The sequence below is a fragment of the Pipistrellus kuhlii genome, unplaced genomic scaffold, assembly GCF_014108245.1.
Source record: "Pipistrellus kuhlii isolate mPipKuh1 unplaced genomic scaffold, mPipKuh1.p scaffold_m20_p_3, whole genome shotgun sequence".
NCBI classification, from domain to species: domain Eukaryota; kingdom Metazoa; phylum Chordata; class Mammalia; order Chiroptera; family Vespertilionidae; genus Pipistrellus; species Pipistrellus kuhlii.
Genome location: NW_023425529.1, coordinates 153370906 through 153391893, shown reverse-complemented (window position 1 = coordinate 153391893; position 20988 = coordinate 153370906). Strand labels below are relative to the sequence as shown.

The window sequence follows — 20988 nt, the reverse complement described above, 5'->3', positions numbered from 1 at the left end:
AAAAGGATTGCTATAATTGCCTTGATGTTATATTACCCTAATACTTTGGAGGGCTTATCAAATGTATGCTCATTCTTTCTACAAATAGTAAAATGAAAGCAGTTGCTGGTTCTCTTTTACATTATCCCCCTTCAATAATGAAGGCAGAAGCTTTTTCCAATGAAAGCAAATATATCTCATTTCCCATGTTTTCTGTCACTGATCTGGGTTATCTAGAGTGCAGCAGTTGGGTGGTAGCTGTTCATTGTTCAGTTTGATTTTCAGTTATGAATGTTTCCACTGCCACATTAAACACTTTGATTTTGCACAAGTTCCTTTGGGTGCAGTATAATTCTCATAGGAGAGAATAGCATTGATTTTTAGAGCTGAAGCCTCTAATTCCACAAAAGGAAAAACAGTATGCTGTGGAAAATTGGGTCACATTAAAAAAAACGACAAAACACACACCTTATCTTTACTCAGAGTATAGCCAAGCTGTGTCAAAATTAGCAATCATGTCAAAGGTAAGGACATGTGAATGGCAGTTCCCTGAGAATTCTGATAGAAGGTGAAGTGGACCAGCTTAACCTTTATTGCATGTGCTAATAGCTGAGTAAGAGGTCAGTGTAGTTTATATCATAAAGTATCAGCTTCTGTACCCTTGAAAATGTGGTACATATAACTGAAATCTTCTTGTGAAATAAGGGATAGGTAATTGCTTTCTAAGAATGGTATACACAAGACCCTTAGCTTTTGGGGAATTAAATTGACTATCATGCATTGTGAATGTGATTTCAATGTCCCATGACATATGGTAAATTATATTATTGTTGTGACCCAAATTTGAATCTTGAGTACCTCCAGCGTGGTACATAGTCTCTTAGTTGTAAATGACTACCATGCATCATCTTCTTGATTTGCTTTACTGTTTTGCTACACTAGTTGATGTAAGTCTCCTTAGTAACTAAAATCCATATTTTACTTCTTGGGGCAAAAAAAGCAGTAGTAGTAGATTTCTAGAATGTAGTTTGAGTAGGCATGTCAGGAAATTTAGTTATGGGTGGCTTTTAAAAAACATATATACCTCATTTAATAAATATTGATTAATTAACATTGCAATCATGAGCAATAATACTATAACTAGCAATTTTCACCCCATGTGCTGTGGCAGGCACACTGGTATTCTGTAAGAATTTTAAAAACATGCAATGCCTTGACTATTTAGTTAGGGATACTGACCCCTTTTCTCTTTGATTGTCAAATTTTTAAAAAATGACAACAACCAGCACAACAGTAGCTGTCCAGCATAAATGAATCAAAAGTACACCTATTTTTTTTCAGATCAGCAAAAATATAGATGTTTTTGGTGTGCTGCAGAATTTTAGTAATTAGTTTCTGTGTGCCATGAGATGAAAAAGCTTGAAAATTGCTGCTATAACTTACACTTGAACCAAGCTTATCTAACACAGCTATTTTCTCTGAAAGGTACATTACAGCTTCCTCTCACTTAGGAACACTAGACAGCACTTCAGAACTGCACTTGGGGGCCATTTGCAACAGTGAATCACCAACAAAAGAACAAAAATGCAGAAGCATGAGGCCACATAGACCACAGAAAGGACACTTGTTCACAATATGAACTGAAACAATAAAGTGGAGTTGAATCTCAGCTGGGAATGTGCACAGCCACTGGTGGACTTATTTTTCTCCAGTCTGCACATGCCAGTGACCATGAAAGTGTAGTGAGTATTGATATTGAGGGTTACAAATAATTTTAGTGAGTAAGTAAATCAGCAAATACAGAATTGGCAAATAATAAGACTACCTGTATTCCTTTGTTTTTATTCTTACCCTCACATTATGTTCTAGGTCCTGGTTATTATTCAGATCTAGGTTGCTGCAAAAACCCCTCACTGTGTGTGTTCTTTCTCTCTCTCTCTCTCTCTCTCTCTCTCTCTCTCTCTCTCTCTCTCTCTCTCTCTCTCTCTCTCTCTCTCTCTCTCTCTCTCTCTCTCTCCTTTCTCCACCCTTGTCTCCTATATATCCTCCCATCTTGCTACTCTTTCAATTATTTTATATTGTCCCTACCCTTTTCAAATTTTAAACTTTTGAAGTTAAACATTACCCTGGCATTCAAGGACTCTCTGGTTCTGTGTTTTTCTCATTTTATAACTCCCTTCTCTTAGGCCAGGGATGTCCAATAGAACTTTCAGTGATGATGGATATACTGTGCCGGCAGGCACTAGCAACATGTGACTACAAAGTGCTTGAATCATGGCTAGTGCAACTGAGGAAATGTTAAAGTATTATAGCTGGTCTCTAGCACCAGCCAACATATTGGACAGAACCAATATCAATTATTATCAATTGTTAGGAATGGTCTTCTATCCCAAAGATGATTTACAAATTTTCTTTTTCTTGCCTTTGACCACATAACCTCATCCTCATCCTGGTCCCCATCCTGATGTTTATTGGCTGCTCTCTTCATTTTTTCCTATTCATATTCCACCATGAGGAAAACCAACCACTCATGACCCCCCCATCCTGGTGGAAGGGATTTCTGAATTCCCAAAGATATTGTTCTGTTTAAAGTCAATTCTTTCTACCATGATTGTAGACTCATTAAAATTGAAAATGTATTGGCAGCAAACACAGTATCTAACATTCAAGTACATTTCCAATAAATATTTATTGATCAGTTGTGAGCCATGGTTTGCAAGACATAAGTATATGAGAAATAAAATGTCTGCTGTTTGGGAGTTGAAGAGCCAGGCTAGGCTAGGAACAAAGCTCAGCAGCATACAGAGACAGAGACTTACTTCTTATCCATTCTCTGTACTCCTGTGACCTGGCCATGGCTCCATCCAGGGCCTCGGCTGCTGATCAGTCTCTTGAAATATCTCCCTGTGAGCGACAACATCTTATTGTCCAAAGCAAATCATCTGCCTTCTACTGGGATCAACAGGGAGGAAACATATCATTTTTCTACATGGGGGATATCAGATGTTTGCTAGGCTTCCACCATTTCCCCCCATCTCCCTGGAATAGCTTCATTAACCCATCTGCATTTCTCCCTGCTGTAGCCTATTGTTTAGGTAGCCTCCAGAGTGTTTTCTGGGGCACAAATAGGATCATGTCCTCACCCTATGGAAAGGCCTTGGAAAGCTCCCCATTTTGTATTTGAAAATCCTAAACTCCTAAGCCTAGTGTTTGTCAACTTTCACTATCAAGCCGTGTCTTGGTCATGTTCCCACTGTACACCTTATGAATTTTTTGCCCCAAATCTCATCCTTGGAACCAGCCAGTCACCTACTAGAGTACTTATGCCTGGTAGCCACCCTGCAGAGAGCTAGTCCAAAAGTACCTCTGACAATTACGGTTAGAAACCCTGCAGAGAGATTTGTCCCCCCACTGGTGCTTCCATAAGATGCAGTACACACTTCCTGTCAGGTAGCATTTCTTAAACTGGTAGTATTCATGCGTTTACATAGTTGTTCTCCCACTTACTCTAAAGTCCCTCAGTCACAGAGCCTTGACACTACTCATTTTTATTAGCGTGGTGCCCAGAATGGTGTCTTCACAGTAGATGCGTAGTACAGCCTTCCTCTAAGAAAGGTGAATAGCAAAATTCCTTATCTGGCTCTCGGTTATAGAGGATAATTGATAAAGTTAAAGCAGAATGGGTATAATACACATAAACTACCCAGCATGCTCTTGATGGTCATCACAGATAGCATTTAATTGTAAAAGGTTATTTGAGGCATTGGGCAGAAAAACATTTAAAACTATTTACATTATTCGGAGTTTTGGCTGTGTGTTTGGTGAGCTTTTTTTACAAAAGAAATAAAATGTTTCGTTTATTCATTTATTCTATCCCTCCATAGAAACTGTAGCTATTGCTTTCCAGATAATTACTCCCTATTATTTCCATTTTAAATCAAGTTTCACTCTCAATTAACACATAATGAAGTCTCATGTTACATTTGGAGATGCCAGAAACTTTATTGGTTATAGTCCAAGCTCATGGCACCTGCCCAGTATTGCATGAAATATAACTAATACTTGATAGACTCTCTGTGATAATTGTGATAATTTCAATGATGCAAAAGTGCTCATTCATAAGATTAGATATTAGTCTCTCTCTTCTTGGATTTCATATAAAAGAATGGATTTTTAAATATAATGTTCATTTATATTAATTGTTTTGGAAATTTGCTTTCTGGGCTTCATAATGCCAAACACCAGAATAGCTTATGGCTGCTTTCACCAAAAATCTGTTTTTCTAAAAGACTTTTCTTCAATTGCTTTCCAGTAAATGTATTTTTGTGATCTATTCTTACAATGTATTGCAAAATGCCCCAAATAGCAGGCATTGTTCGCCTCTGACCAAGAGATTTTGTGCTTGCTGAAACTGGAATTGCTATTTAAAACAACACTGTTTGAATAGCTAAAATGTGCTATTAACTAGCTTTTGCTTAGCTACTAGTTATGAAACCTGAAACTGATTCTAGTCTTCTCTCTCAGTATCTCTTATAAGCTAAGATATCACATTCTTAAAACTTCCTATAACTAAACGTCTTAGATGTAGTGGATTGTCCTTGTTTCATTTTGCTTTTGCATTTAGATTCTAAGTTATAGATGGTATTAAAATATCAGAAATGCTCTTAGCCTGGCCTGAATGGCTCGATTGTTTGGGCATCACCCTGTGCACTGAAAAGTTGCCATTTTGATTTATGGCAGGGACATATACCTGGGTTGTGGGTTCAGTCCCTGGTTGGGGCATGTACAGAAGGCAACCAATCAGTGTTTCTGATATTGATGCTTTTCTATCTCTCTTCCCCCCCCTTCCTTCCTTCCTTCCTTCCTTCCTTCCTTCCTTCCTTCCTTCCTTCCTTCCTTCCTTCCTTCCTTCGTTCCTTTCTCTCTCTCTCCATATATATATATATATATATATATATATATATATATATTTAAATAATTGCTCTTAGAAATGTTTCTTGCACCACAAAAATTTACCTTTAGGATGAAGGAATAATGCAAGATTATGCTTTTTCTTGATAAGAAAATAAAAATCAATGTCCAGAGTGAGCAACATCATTCACTCATTCATTCATTTCCCTGCTAACTATCCTGCGGCGAACTTGGTGGTATGGCGCTTAGCTGAGCTTGAGCATCTTGCTATGACTGTATCTAAGGGATGTCCTGGGAGAAGAGATTATAGCATCAAGGAAGAGTGCGTGAACCATATGTGGCAAGATCTGAAGAAGAGTGGAGGATACTGGGAGGCACTAGGACTCCCACATCAGGGAAATGTACATGGGAGCCTCTCAGGGGACCTTGCACATGTCTTTCCTTTGATTGCCTGCAAGACTGATAAGGAGAAAAATAAATATGTACCTATTCCTCCTTCCCTTCTTGTAGCTCAAGTTTTGGAGCCTAGAAGAGTGATGAGGAAGTGGGGTTCCATCCTGTGCAGGCAGAAGGAAAGCTTTGTTTGGAGATGAGAATAAAGTTTTAAAATGGCCTGGACTAAATTTTAATGACCAAAGTGTATACCTCATATGAAAGGAGGATTTGACATAGCTTGTTTTTAGGAGTGTTGATGAAGAAAATATAAAATCTTTTGAGAGATGAGACAGTTCAATAAACTGGTGACAACTGGTAATTTTCTTAGTGTCTGATAGAGAAAAACTTTTAATTGTAAGATTTCTTACACTACAAATGTGAAAAAGGAAATGAAGCCTTAATAGAAATTCAGCCAATACAGAGCAGTTGGCACTTAATTAATCAAATGTGTATTAAATTCTGCTGTAGGTCAGGTACCAGGCAGGGTGCTTGGTGTACAAAGATAAATAAGTTAAAATTTCATAAAGCAATAATATATCAGTATGCTAAAATATGATAGCTTCTGTAAGAGAGAAATGAAAAATGAGCTATATCTTTGATTTTATTGTTGATATGTCTTCTGAAAATATAAAATTTCATTTATTTCATTTTAACCTTGGTTTTCTGAGAACCCATTCAAGAATAATGGAGGAGAGTTGTAATTTTCTTTTGGGAACTTTCTAAACTATAATTACTGAGGAATCATATCAGCCATCGCTCAGTTCTGTACTCTGTACTGACGCTCTGTTCTTCCTGCTACCCCTTCTCCCCATTTGGAGAAAACTTTGAGGCCCAGCTAAAATGCCAACACCATGAAGTTTTCCTTGACAATGTTACATTCAATTAGTGCCTTATTTTATGCCTTGATAATATTTGTTTTTAATCACAAATTATTACATTTATCATATTCTATTCCATATTATGGCTAGTTTTTCATACATTCATGTGGAAACTTATGTATGAACTCCATGAATTTTGTTCATAATGGGAAATAATACAATTTTGATTGAAATTAAATAATTTATAGTTATTTTACAATCTACTAACTCTGATTCACAATATAAAAATTATAAAATCAATCTGTAGAGTCTCAAAAGCAATATTAGAATTCTTGAAATGGAGCCACTATCTGATCTCAGATTTAACTATCTACACTAATAAAAGAGAAAAATGCTAATTGACTGTACCTTCCTACACCCATAGCCAGTCAGAGCAAGTATACAAATTAACCCAACAAAGGTGGCAGTTAATTTTCATATGCTGAGAGAGGGAGGAGTGAAGACTGAAGACAGCATAGAAGGAAGAGGGAAGGAAAGTGGAAAGCAAGGTGGCTGCAGGAGGGAAAGCACGGGCGGGCGGGCAGCTGTGGTGGGCAGCGGAAAAGTGTGGGGTGGCAGTGGAAGGGAAAGTATGGGGCAGCGGTTGCAAGGAGGGCGGGCGGGAGAGGTGGCGGTGGTGGGAGGGAAGCCCGCTGGAAACCCTATTCTTGCAGGAATCTTCCTGCAATGGGCCTCTAGTTAATAATAAGAATCACATTCTTGTTATTCTTCATGGAAACCACATAATGCAAGAGCTAAAAGCAGGATGTATAGGTCAGACAAGTCCCACCTTTAACTGTTATCTCTTTAAACATATATAAGTTTTATTTCCTCGGAGCTAGAACAGGTAGAAGAACAATGCCTACCTCAAAGCATTTTTTCTGAGGATTAAATAAGGCTATGTTTATAAATTTTTAACTCAGTATCTGGACATAGCAAGAAGTTACTAAGCATTAGTTGTTATAGTTCCTTGTAAGATTATTTATGATTTTTCTTCTTCCTCATTCTCTGAGATGAATTTCTAACTAAAGGAAAGAGAAATCTGTTATTTTGTATGTTTTGGTGTACAAAGTTTTATTAATGCCCCTTCTCCCCCACCACCTTCTCAGTATTCTCAGTGGGAAGAAAAATGGAAGCCATTACAAGATTGAAAATCCTAATCTACATAGTGGTAAATTTGTTCCCTTAAAAGAGTATCAGATATACCTACTGTTCTATTTGAATACACAAGTTTCACTTAAACTTTAGGCCACTTTTGGAGTTGGCTAATGGTTGAAATATTGTGGTATGTGTTTAACTCCTTAGAATAGAATTTGTCATCCAGAAAATAAGTACATAGAAAGTTGTAGAATATGATCTCTTAGCTGAAATATATTACTAGTCAAACTTCTTATCAAAATGGAGATAATTAACATTGACATCACACACTCTATCTTCGTTACTCCATACAAAGCCTGTCAAATAAGCAGTACTGACATGATTAATCACTCTACTGTATATGAAAAAATAAATATTAAAGAAGTTAGTAATTTGCCCAAGGGCATGCAAGAAGCATAAGGCAGATTTGGGCTTATAATCAGATTTAATGACCCAAGCACCAAGTTCCTTCTATTTCTGTAATGTGTTGTTATTGTGGAGATCAATTGACAACATGCTTGCCCCCACCCCCTGAGAAAAACAGATACGTATGTCAGGGAGAATTTACAGTTAAAATTCTAGTACTTTTTCATTCTCTTTTCACAGAGCAGCACTACTTAGCAGTTCTCTTTTCTACACTGTTCTTTGTCTCTTTTCCAGCCTCTCTCAAAATTTGAGAAAATGTCAGGTCAAGCATATTTTGAAAAGCTTTGTCTTATTTGAGATAATTCCAAATTCAGTTAATCACTTCATTATATAGGAGAGCTTCAGGTTAATGCACCTAGAGGAAAGGAGAGCATGGACCTCTTTACTCACAGCAAGTCCCTCTGAAGCTGATATTAACAAGGACCTGGGACTGCAGTGGTGCAGGTGTAGGAGGGAGAGTGAAGTCACAGAGAAAGTCAAAAGGTGGTTTCCCAAGCAGCCAAAAACAGACCTCTCCAACAGCCCCCTCACATCTTTTAAAATTAAATGTTCAGCAGAACTTGAAGCATTAGTAGATTAACTTGTCAATACATTTTCCACATCACTGCACAAAGCTAAGCTCTAAGAATGAAGTGCACTGTTTAGGTTTTTTTTTTTTTTTTTTTTTTTTTTTTTTAACCGACTAAAACAATAATAGGTGAAAGCAGAACATGGCATAACTCTGCAAAGCTCTATTTTGGAACTAAGGTTTTAGCTATTCATAGGCGAATGGTTGAAATATTGTGGTATATATTTGTGGAATATTTTTAGCTTTAAAAAATTCCCTGGCATCAGTGTTATGGTCTGAATTGCATTTCTCCAGAATTTATGTGTTGCATTCCTAAACCCTGGTGCTTCAGGGTGTGACTGTGTTTGGAGGAAAGTTCCTTAAAGAGCAGATTAAGTAAAAATGAGGCAAGCAGGGCAGGTTCTAATGCAGTATGACTGCTGACCTTAGTAAGAGCAGATTAGGACGCCTCCACACAGAGGGGAGATAGCGTGAGGGCACAGGGAGAAGATGACCCACTCCAAGCTTCAGAAGAACCACACCTTGATCTCGGACTTTCAGCCTCTTGATTGTAAGAAAATTAACTTCTGCTGTTTATGCCTTTTGTTGTTTTGCTGTTTATAGTACTTTGTTATGGCTGCTCTAGCAAACTAAGACAAGTAGTGTCCAGAGCCTTGGCCATGTTGTTTAGGAGCTTGGCCACATCTTAAAGTTCCAATGAAGCCATGAAAGGTTGTCAGCAGTAACACCAAACTAGCTTTGGTGAATAAAACCAGCATTTTCATTTTCAGGGGTAGAAAACCAGCTGTATGGAGTATGATAGGATATTGTAAATACTATCAGAACTTTCATGGTTTATGTTGGGCATTGTGAACAAGTAGCCATTTGGGAATTAGAATTTGCTTAAAGACTCTGTGAGCTATGTGAACTTAAACTTCCTGGATGTTGTCTCACTGGTAAAATGGGCTAATAATGTATTGTAAGGTTGTTGTGAAAAACAGGCAAGCTAATGGCTATGAAAACAGTACCAAGCAAATGGCAGTTATATAATTGTCAATGTTATATAAGTGTTATATAACAATCTGAGTCATTATTATACGTGGACCCTTCCGTTGAAGGTAAAAGTAGAACTGGAGGCATTTTAAGCTCAGCTCATCTTAGGCATATGATTTAACAGTAGTATGGATGTTAAATTTCTCATTTTTTCCTTGACTTTTCAAATGAGGCTTAAGATGGGGGGAAGGTCCCCAGAGAAGGTGAGAGAAAATGGGGTTCACAGCCTTGCTATGGATGAATTGGGCCCCCCAGAAGCACATAATCAACATGACCTCACAACTTCTACTTCCATTTGGATTTAGAGATTGGTCCATGAATTATAGCTCAGCACAGTGGAAAGGAATCAAAGCGCTTGGAAATTAGCCTTATGATCATCACTTTTGATATTCTATTATTTTAAAAAGCCCTCAAAAGCAATGGACTGTTTCAATAGCATTTCTTTCTCTTCTTTACCACATAGTAGGGAAAAAAGTAAAAGTAATATAAATTCATTGAAAAATATTTTAAGATGAAAAAGAGCTCAAGTAATATAAGAAGGATAATACCCACAATTCTGTTACCTACTGCTAATGCACCCTTTTCCCTATAGTCAACAAACAGCAAACTTCCAGAAGGCAGAGTTTCTCAGCCTTGTCACTACTGACACAGGGGGCTGAATAATTATTTGTTGTGGGGGCTATCCTGTGCTTTGCAGAGTGGTTAGCAACATCCCTGGTCCACCTACAAGATGCCAGTAGTATTTCTTTCCTCCATCTGTGACAAGCAAAAATATCTCCAGACATTGCAGAATGTCCCCTGGTGGGAAAAATTACCCATAGTTGAAAACAATTGGCCTAGATGAAGGAAATTATGCTTTCAGGTCTCTCAGAGAAGAATGCAAAAATTAGATGAGCATACTGATGCCAAGATGAGAAAAAAATTGCCTTTTAGTTCTCCTCCCCATTCAGAACTTTCATTCTTCCTTAATGCCTTATTCCTTGACTTGTCATATTCAAGGAAGGCAAGAGGAATCGAGAGTAATGACCACAAAGCATGGGGGAGAATTTGACTTGGAAGATTACAGGTGAGAATGGTAGACACATGGAGAAGCCAGTGAACAGTAGCCAGATGTAAGCGAAATAATGGAACGATTTAAAGTGTATTGTTAACCACTTACATTGTAGCATGTCTTTTATATAGGTATCATATTCCACACTTCATGCCACAATATTTACTGCTGCTATTTGAAAAACAAGGAAACATTAAGCTCTAGAGAACATAGACTATGAGGATGCCAAAGGACAGTAGACCATCCAGCCACATCTACCTTTTACCGATGAGCCCTGTGAGGTTCAGTGATGTCAAAGGACTTGTCTACGGTCACCCAGAAGGTTGAATCAGAACAAATTTCTCCATTCCCTGGTCACTCACTGATCTTTCCATCATTGTATGCTGCTTAAATCCAGGGCAGCTTTTCCCTTTAAATCACATTCTAAGATGTATCAGTGCTTACATCTCAATGAGACCAGTTCTTTTACAAGTGTGTAACTATGATGAATTTTGTCTCTGACTCCGTTTGTAAACTTCTTTTAAGTAAAGAGGCCTATGCTTTTTATCATGATGAAACAGAGGCAGTAGAACAGGTGCCTGTGATTCCCCATTATCCCCAGTGAAGGAAGGAGGAGCAAACACAGCAGAGTCGGGCTCCTTTTATTTCTCCATCCCTTAACTTACTTTGCAAGGCCTTTCCTGATAGGACCTGGCCTGCTTTTGCCTTCTTATCTCTACCAATTTACCTTGTCCTGCCCAGTAATTTGACATTCCATCCACCCCATCATTCCCCTCTCCATCTATCAATCAAATTGAAAGTCTCCTTTTAAACAAATTTCAAATCTAATGTCCTTCTGGAGCATGGCTCTCCCACCTGACACTGACATGCGTTGCATTTTGAGTTTCTGTATTAATGTTTCCCACAGGGTGCTCCGTAGAACACAGTGTTTGAGAGATGCTTTACAATGTAGGCCTGAACATGGAGTTAGGGTCTGCAATGTCTCTCTTGCAGAGTTCCACAGGTAGTTGAATAATAAAGGTTTTAAGAAGTGCTATGATGGAAGTTGTGTTTGACTTGCTCTGCCATATCCTTTCTCAAACTTATTTGCCATCTGTATTAGTCAGTGTTCTTTTGAGCTGAACCATTAGGCTATATATAGTTGTATAAGAGGAACTTTATTGTGGGAAATGGCTCATGCAATTGGAGACTGAGAAATCCCACCATATATTGTCTGAAAGCTGGAGACTCAGGAAAACAGTGATTTAAATTAGTCTGAAACTGAAGGTCTGAGAACCAAGAGAAACAATGGTGTGGGGTTGGGGAAGGGTAGAGGTTGGGTAGGTAGGGCCCTGGTATAAGTCCTAGAGCTCAGATGCTTAAGAACTAGGAACTCTGATGTCCCAAAGGTAGGAGAAGAAGAATGTCCCAACTCAGAGAGAGAGAATTCTCCCTTCCTTTTCCTATTTGTTCTGTTTAGGGCCTGCAATAGATTAGATAATGCAGCCCATATTGGTAAGGGCAGAATACTTTGCTCTGTCTACTGACTCAAATGCTAATCTCTTCTGGAAACATCCTCAAACAGACACCCAAAAATAATGTTTTATCAGCTATCTGGGCATCTCTTTGCCCGGTCAAATTGATAGATAAAATTAATCATCATTGTGTCTATTTTTAAAAAAAAGATACCTATTAGTAGTCAAAGAAACGAGCGTTTCTTAGAATCCACCATAGGAGACATTATTTTATATCAATAAATCTTTGAAACATATATTTAGAGATCATTTATTTAAAATAATGACATGATGCTATAGACATTTATTTTTGGATCAAATTACATTTTTATAATCAGTAAGATAATTTAGGTAAAACATTCAGCATATATCTTGATCCATAATAGCTACTTAATAAATTTAAGAAATTTTTGGTAGTAAGCTTCACTTTTCTGTATCTCCATGATAAATTTATTCACATGCTAATACATATAAAAGTGTGTTTGTGCATGTGTGACACTACTGTGCCTTCAAGGTATATGTCTGTCAGTGCACACAAAGAGCCTTACCATCTAGATTTCAATTTAGAATTCATTTCAAATAACCAATAAATGTTTATTTGTTCAAAGTATTATCATGAAAATAAAGTATAGAGCATGTACAGCAAATTGTGTCTTATGAAACTTTTCTCTAAAACTATTCCTAACACAAATGAGCCCCCACTCTATATGTTATTATGATTCATTCACTTTTCATTGACAAATTATAATTACATTGAAAAACTATATAATATAAAATTCAAATAAAAATTCTTCTTGTTTATAATCAGTAAGAGAATTAAAATTTTATATTTTTTTCCTGTAAGAATAATTTATTGCTCTATCAAATTCTTCCTTTGAAGTTTTAAAATGATTTGTTTTTCCCCTCAAAATTAAGTTGACCTTTTGTATAAGATTTTAGAAAGTAACTGAACAGAAGATAAATGAGCTTTTTACATGGAGTAAAACTTTCATCTTTGATTCAGAGACCATTAACACATTATCCATTTTAGCCTTGGAGGCTCTATGCTTGGAAAAACATTTCAGTTCAAAGTTATTAAATAAAGATTTTACTAAAAATCACATACCTTCCAGGTATGGCAAAATTGCTCCATGTTGGGCACTTGCCAAATTTTGAAGAATAATTATTACTTACATTGTGTATGTGCCACAGCAATTCTTTAAAGGCGTGGTCTGGCATACAGAATAGACTAACACTTGCACAGTTTCCTCACTATTCAACAAGAGAAGCAGTTTTGGCACACAAAATCTTCCTACTGGGCGAGCACAAAACCACTGACAGAAAGCTAAATTCAGCGAAGTGTGCCTTCTGCTTAGTCTTTTCAGCCTCTTTCCGATCCCTGCCCTTTCAGGGAACCATGCAGATGAGCCGCCCTCAGTCCCAAGACTCTGGAATTCTGTGCTGGAATATTTGCATTTTAAAAGTCTTAAATGATCATTTTTTAAGAGTGATATTTTTGATAATGAGAAGTGATTCTTAAAAGCTGTCCTGTTGGTAATCTTTGAAATTACTGTACTGTCATAGTACTTACAACATACTATGGTGGTAATGACATGTCTGTTTAGTAATGGAATGTCTATTTGTCCTTCTCCTTTGGTCACAAAATTTCCTTGAAAGCAGGCCCTGTTTTATTTATCTTAATATATAACACACCCTAACCAGTGTCTAGCATGTGGACCTACTGAATAAATAGCTTGCACAATAAGTATATGCACCCATATATTCCTAAAGCCTGTCTGCCTTCACAACAAGCCTGTGAATCTTACCTGGAAAAACACGGCAGAAGAAAACATGACCTAAAGTTAATAAAACCCAAAATTCAAGTCCTATCAGTTATTCCCTGGCTCACATTGGGTCAGTCTCATCACTCTGATTGTTATTTTCTCCATCTGCTATTCAAGAGTCTTGACTAGATATGAGTACATTCCCCCCCCCCCCCCCCAACAATACTTGCCTAAGTGTGATCTAAAATAATTCAACAAAACAGGGCCACTAAGTTGATACCGTAATTCATTCTAGGGAGTTGCTATGGTGCTGTTTATTTATCAGTTCAACTTTGGTTCATATGTACCATTGGTAACACTTTTGATGTCAGAGTTCAAGCCACAACCCACTGGCGAAAGCTAAAATGAAGCTAAGGATTGATAATTAAGTTTCTGTAGCATATTGGACTTTGTTCTTTCCCCTCATGGCTGCTGTTACTTTAGGTGATGTTCTTCCCTGCATTTTGCATAGTCCATTTTCATTAATGCTCTTTATGAATGAGTCAGACCATTAGGACTGGTTTGAAAAATATTTCACTTTTTTAATGTGAAGCACATGCTCTTGCTTGGTGAAGTTGAACACAGGCAGTGATTTGCAGGATTGTTATTATTGTATAAACAATATGGTGGGGTTGAAAGAGCAGTGGCCTGGGAGGTGAGAAGGTTAGAAAGAATGGAGTTCTGATGTTGCTACTAAATGCTGTACTGATGTGAATTACTTCACCTCATTGGGCCTCCATTTTCTCACTTATAAAGAGCCAGGTAAAGATATTTTTTAGCTACAATATTTATTCTTTTGTTATTCTGTCGCAGAGGCAGTCTCTAAAGTATTTGTTGGATGAATTAGGGAATTAATGAAATGTTGCTGTATTTGGGTCCTCTAGGCCATAGCAAGCATAGAAAAAGGGGCCTGCTTCCTTAATGAGTCAATGGGCATATAGTGCTCTCATGCCATATTTATTTTTATCTTAGTATTACAATGACTTTGATGCTCAGCCCACAAAATGCCTTGGTAACCACCAAAATCAACACTCATCTTCTTGGTAGTTAATTCTTCAAAGCCCTATCAAGAGCTACTAAATCAATCTAAGCTACCATGTACTGCATATAAATTACACATTATTCAGTAAAGGGTAAAATAAAAGAGAAAAACCCACTCTTTTTCCTCATTAACATTGACTGTCAATGTGAAGTAACTTTGGATAAGCAGCCAGGATGTTTTATGACTCATAAAAAAAAACCCAACAAGACTTGCAGGGTATGAGAGTTCTTGAGTAATTGATTTCAGTAATTTGTTTTGCTTATCAGAATGCTAGGTTGTACTTACTATTTTATGATATACTCACTGTTTTTTCCTAATGCAGAATCTTTGGAGTCTAAGTAGAACATTATTAGAAAATAAATATGAATGCTCTTTGCAAGGATGTTTTCTGGTTTGTTTCTTTTACTCTAAATGGATTTCATATCTCTTGTACTCAAGTAAAATAATGTTTATATACTTCTCTAAATACTCTCTTTCCCTTTTGGCAGGATTTCTTGTTCCAAAATGAATTAGAGTAACCAATGCAATGGTTAACTTTATTAATGTTCCAATGACTCCAGCTGTGGTTTGGGCCTTATGTAGCTCTTGGGAGAAGGTATATTACTTCTGCAATTCATGAGTATCATGAAAAAACTACAGTGACTCTGAAGCACAAAGAATGTTATTAAGAGTTATAATTGATATACTGAAGAGTATTTTTTAATATACATAGGTTATATTATTTAAAATATTTTTAAAATGAAAAATCAGAAAACCCAACTAAAATTGACTTAAATATAAATAAGTCTGGAGGTACAGAAGTTCTAAACTTGGTAAATTTACTAGCTCAATGACATTCAACTAGGATCTATTTTTTCCCATTTTTTCACTGCCACCATGGCTGTCACTACTGTTTTCCCACCATTTTTGCCTCATGCTGGCAAGATGGCTGCAGCAGATCCAGATGTCACCCAGCAATGTTCAAAGCACTGTCCTCACCCTCTACTACCCCAATTGAACTTAAATGCATTGGCCAGAATTGTATCTCTTGCATATTCCTAAATCAATCATTGTCAAGGAAAAGCAATGATCAGGTTGTCTTACCTTAATTAGTGTTCACATAGTAGAACTAGCAAGAGTTCCTTCTGCTCTGGTGATATAATTCATACTTCTACCCACAATACCTTGAACATAATTGAGGTTCTGTTAGCATTGAAGAAAGGAAATAATGGCTGTTGGCAACCAAGATAATTTGTCACACTAGTCAAATAACATAAAATCCGAAAATGTTAATTCTGGAATTTTTTGTATCATGTGTTTATTGGAGAGTTACTTGATAATCCATATTCATTTTACTTAAAATAGATGATAGGTTGATATTATAGATGCTTGTAATTAAACTGATTTAGCTATTTTTAGAATCTGTTTTTTTATATTTGTGTGATGCTCATTTAGATGAGAATTGTTTGAAATACTTTTACTTTTGATGCTGGTTACTTAAGCTTTGAGTTGCATAATATCAAGAATAGAGGGCAAACTGTGATGAATTGAGAATTGTACTCAAATTAGAAAGTATTATTGGAATTTATTGAAGAATGCTGCACTTACAAATAAATGTGGCTTAGCTAGGATACTTAGATGGCCAGAGAATAATGGAAATGGAAATTAGTATCAACCCATGTTGATCGTCTGCAGATCATAAAAGGCAATATTTATCATTTCATCTAGGAGTATTCAAATTGTGCTTCAAGAAGTAGTATAATTCTGAAGAGATGCTTTAGAGATTCTGCTACTACTATATTTTATTTTGAAGCATACTTAAAAATCTACTGAAAACTATAATAAATATCACATTAATGTCTAATAGTCTCCTATTTTAACATATTGGAGCTTTCCAACTTGTGCTAATATTTAAATCATTTTGGGAAGCAAAACTATTAAAAATGACTTCAGATATTGCCAGGGCTGACCCGCAGACCCTGAGTGATGGATAAATAGATTACTCTGACCCACGTTTCTGTGAAAGAGAGGCTAAGGGCTGTTTTGCTTTAGGAGCAAATAACCCAGATTGCCTCCCTCCTTAGGCTGTTATTGTAACAACAGCTTGAACTAAAATTAACCTCTAGATAAATTCAACAGGGTAAGTATCCTCGAGAAAACACATGCTTCTACAAGGTTGGGTCTTAAAGACTAACCATAGCAAAACACCAGACTTGTTTGGAAAAGTCAAGGTAGGGGCTGCCGCCTTTGACAATGTCCCTCCAGAATCCCCCGACCTTTTGGAGAATCCTCCTTACAGAATTACAACCAAGACCCATGCTTCCCCACAAGACATGACAGTATATAATTTATTTTCTGATAGGCTGTGGTTAATTATAAAATTTGTGATTCTATGTTGCTCTCACTTACCTTGACTTAGGCTTACTCAGGTCATGTGTATAATATGATACAATTGCTACTATAATATATGTTTAAGTTGCTTAATCAAATGCCGGACAAGCCTTAGCACTTAGTATCATAGTCCATGTACACATTATGAGATCATTGTAATTTAGATGGCCAAGTGCATATTTATGGTTTTAGATACTTGTTATATTTATTTATGATGATTTATTAGTCTACTAGGGATTCTATCGATATAACAAATGCCTTTAAATAACAGAGGTTAATTTTTTTCCCACCGTTTTAGTGGCTGAAAGTGTCAGATCAGGTTGTTAATATGGTTGGATTCTGGTGAGGGTCCTTTTCTTGGCTTGCAGAGCTGATCACTGTCTTCTCACTGTGAGCTCACATGACAAAGGATATATATATATATATATATATATATATATATATATATATATATATATATATATAGAGAGAGAGAGAGAGAGAGAGAGAGAGAGAGAGAGAGAACACATATTATCTCTCTGGATTCCTTTTTGTAAAGACACTAATCCCATCATGATAGCGTCACCCTTATGACTTCATCTAACTCTAATTGCCTCCCATAGACCTTGAAATACTGTAACATTGGAGGTTATGGCTTCAATATATGAAATTTGGAGTGATACAAACATTCAGTTCCATAGCGGATGATAAAGAATTATATCAAATGATAGGTACTATAATTATTCAATTTATAGATTAAAATTTTCCTATCAGTTTTCTCAGAGGCTTCTGGATCAGTATAATAGAAAACTATTCTGTTTACTAGGCAAACTCTTTGAAAAAAAGCTATTACAATTTACAACTATCTGAATGATTCAGGATTTTTCAATTCTCTACAGCTAAAATACAAGACAGAAATAAACTGGAGAGATAGAATGAAGACTAAGTATTAAAAATTTTTTTTTGTAAATATGGACCCTTTTCTCATTTATTTTATCAATAACTATCATAAGATGTATAGATATAATACATTTATAGTAAAAATGCCCCTTTAATCATTTTACGTATCACAAACAAACAAACAAAACCAGTTAAAGGCAGAAAAATATGTATCCTGATATATCAACTGTTTTAAAAAGAATACCAAGGAGTATGATGGATGCAATAGAACCAATCAGAGACTAAGCTGTAACATATGATACATTCATATTATTTTGTTCCTTAATTATAAGTTGCATGATGCATGATGTTTGAGTTTTAAGATGTGCGGGCATTTCCATAATTTATACCACATCCACTTTGTAGGAAACTATTTAATAATAAACATTGCAGTCTTAGAGAACCTAGGTAAAACTATGAACTGTATAAACTCAGATGCTGCAGGTGTGATAGCAAAGACAGAGCTGGAATTGACCTGGAAGGAATCAAGCTACCCCCTGTCAGCTGAATTTTCCATGGGCATCTCTGCTGTCTATGAGAAGTCCTCATGTTTGTTCTTGCTGTGGGCCTTGTTAGGGAAATTAGATATTAAGTCCTGCCTCCTCTTGTTTTTCCAGAATCTTCCTAAATTTCACCATTACACAAATATTTAGCCTTTCATTCCACATGAAACCCATTGCACCTCAAAAAGAAGCAATTTTTGTCCTGCTTTTTTTGGGATAGGAATCTCCTAAACACAGTTTCGTTGGGGTTTAAAAATAATTTTGAAGTAAATATGACTATATCAAGTTAGTAGAAAATTGGGTTAAAGTTCAACTATATTGCTGAAACCGGTTTGGCTCAGTGGATAGAGCATTAGCCTGCGAACTGAAGAGTCCCGGGTTCTATTCTGGTCAAAGGCATGCACCTCGATTGCGGGCACATCCCCTGTGGGGGGTGTGCAGAAGGCAGCTGATCTATGTTTCTTTCTCATTGATGTTTCTGACTGTCTATCCCTCTCCCTTCCTTTCTGTGAAAAATCAATAAAATATATTTTTTAAAAAGTTCAACTATTCACTTAAAATTGATTTTCAGATCCAGAAACTATTAGGCCTATATAAACTGCTTTTTGTCTCTTCAATGGTTCAATTCCTTATAATACTAATGTATAAAATTAAAAACAAGAGTTTTTTTTAGGTAGGTGGCTTGGTTATATTTTAGTAGATGGTCATGATCATTTTCAAAATGTTTGCCATGCCCTTTTTGTTACCTTGAAGGTTTGCTGATGTTAAATACATATAGATAGATGTGTAAATATAGATAGAGTAAATACATACATTTACATATAACTTACTGATATATATTAACATATATTGTTTATATATGTAAGGCATCATTATTATTAACATTATAGATGTGTGTGTGTGTGTATGTGTGATGTGTGTGTGATATTTGTGTCTTAAATGGCAAATATAAAAATCTTTGCAGGAAGAGTAATAGTACTTTTGTCACATAGCAGCAGGTTGTGCCCCTCTCCCCATACCTCTGAAATTCATCACTACAAAGAAATCCTATATCACAAAGCATTTGAAAGTATTTGGTGGAAAAAACTCTACCCTAGGCTCTGATTTGTCGACGAGCTGTTTCAGAAAAAGCATACTTAGTTCTCTGTGGATGCTTGTCAATGGGAGAATAAATGTGTACCTGTATCATAATCAGCATTTCCTGTGGACCTGTCCCTGTTATACAGATGAATCATAGTGGAATCTCAGGTTGGTATCAAGAAGAAAGTGACAAAATCTGGAGCTTTTGCAAAAGGAAACAGGGTTTGAGGAGAGAAAAGCGTTTTCACAAGTTATGTTTGTTGCTGTGTCATGGGAAATTAGAAACAATATGCTTTTTTAAAAGGCAACATTAGAGGGGACTAAATTGAGCAATTCTATGAAAATCTCTAACTCCTCATTTATAACTTTGAAAATTGGTGTTGTAGATAAATTTCAATAAGATAAAGGCAATGAATTAACGATTTGAAATATATCAGGGGGCAAATCAAGATGTAAAAGGCATATAAACTACCAACCTGCTATTTTCATTTACTTCTTTTTTTTAATGAGTAAAACAATTGGTGAAGAATGCAAGTATTCTACAAGTCTGACTCAAGCGTATTATTGTGCAAAGATAGCAACCAAAAAAAATTTTTTTTTTCCATAGTGCTGCATTTGCTAAAAAGAGATGCAATATATACTGATAGTTACAAGATTTAGAATCAGTTTTGTGAACTGTGCTGATTTTAGGTGAGAATTACCCCAAAGATTTCTAAGTGTGGTTTAAACAACTATAAATAGTTTTTCCAAATTATGGCATTTTGTTAGCATGTTGCTGTTAACAGTATTTTTATGTTAGCCTATTCTTTGATAATTGTTTAACTTCCATAATTTTGTGAGTCTAAAATTTTATGAACCACTAATATTTCTTATTTTCCTCATATATAAATTTTGGGGGGGGGGAGACAGAAAAAAAAAAGGTCCATCGTTAAATGTGGGTATATTTGATTTTTCTTTTCAGATTTAAAGAAAACATGCAATATCTACATCTCTTCATTCTGACACTGTTCTAGATAATGGAATTTTGTCATTTTCAAAACCCCTTTCCCCAGAAAACAGCTTTATTTGTGCCCTCTAGTGGTAGATGCATAAATTTTTTCACTAAGTTAGAGAAGGCTGACTTTTTCTTTCAGTACATGATTCAGCATCTAAATAATTAAATAATGTTATACCATACACACACTTAGAGAAAAATCTTATGTAATTGAGTTTGATATATTTTCAGAATGCATCAAAATTATGTATTGGAAAAAATAAACCATCATTTAGCTAGAGAAAGTTCTTAATTCACAAAAGTATATTTTCTCATGATTTTTATGGTTCATTTGTTCAGCAAAATGCTGTGATTCTTTGAGGAAAAGTAAGCACATTTTCCAAATGCATT

The 20988-nt window shown here is 36.0% G+C and overlaps 1 protein-coding gene across 3 annotated transcripts in view; it reads left to right on the top strand.

Annotated features, from left to right (window-relative positions):
- FGF14 (fibroblast growth factor 14) overlaps nucleotides 1-20988 on the top strand; it is a 548196-nt gene that overhangs the window by 204308 nt on the left and 322900 nt on the right. The window contains exon 1 of one of the 3 annotated variants that reach the window (XM_045588774.1): nucleotides 8737-8863. The exons of the other annotated variants lie outside the window; for them this stretch is intronic. Coding sequence (XP_045444730.1) covers nucleotides 8803-8863 — 61 coding nt within the window. The 5' untranslated portion in view covers nucleotides 8737-8802. Of the gene's footprint in view, nucleotides 1-8736; nucleotides 8864-20988 lie in introns of those variants that run through there. 3 annotated transcript variants of the gene reach the window in all.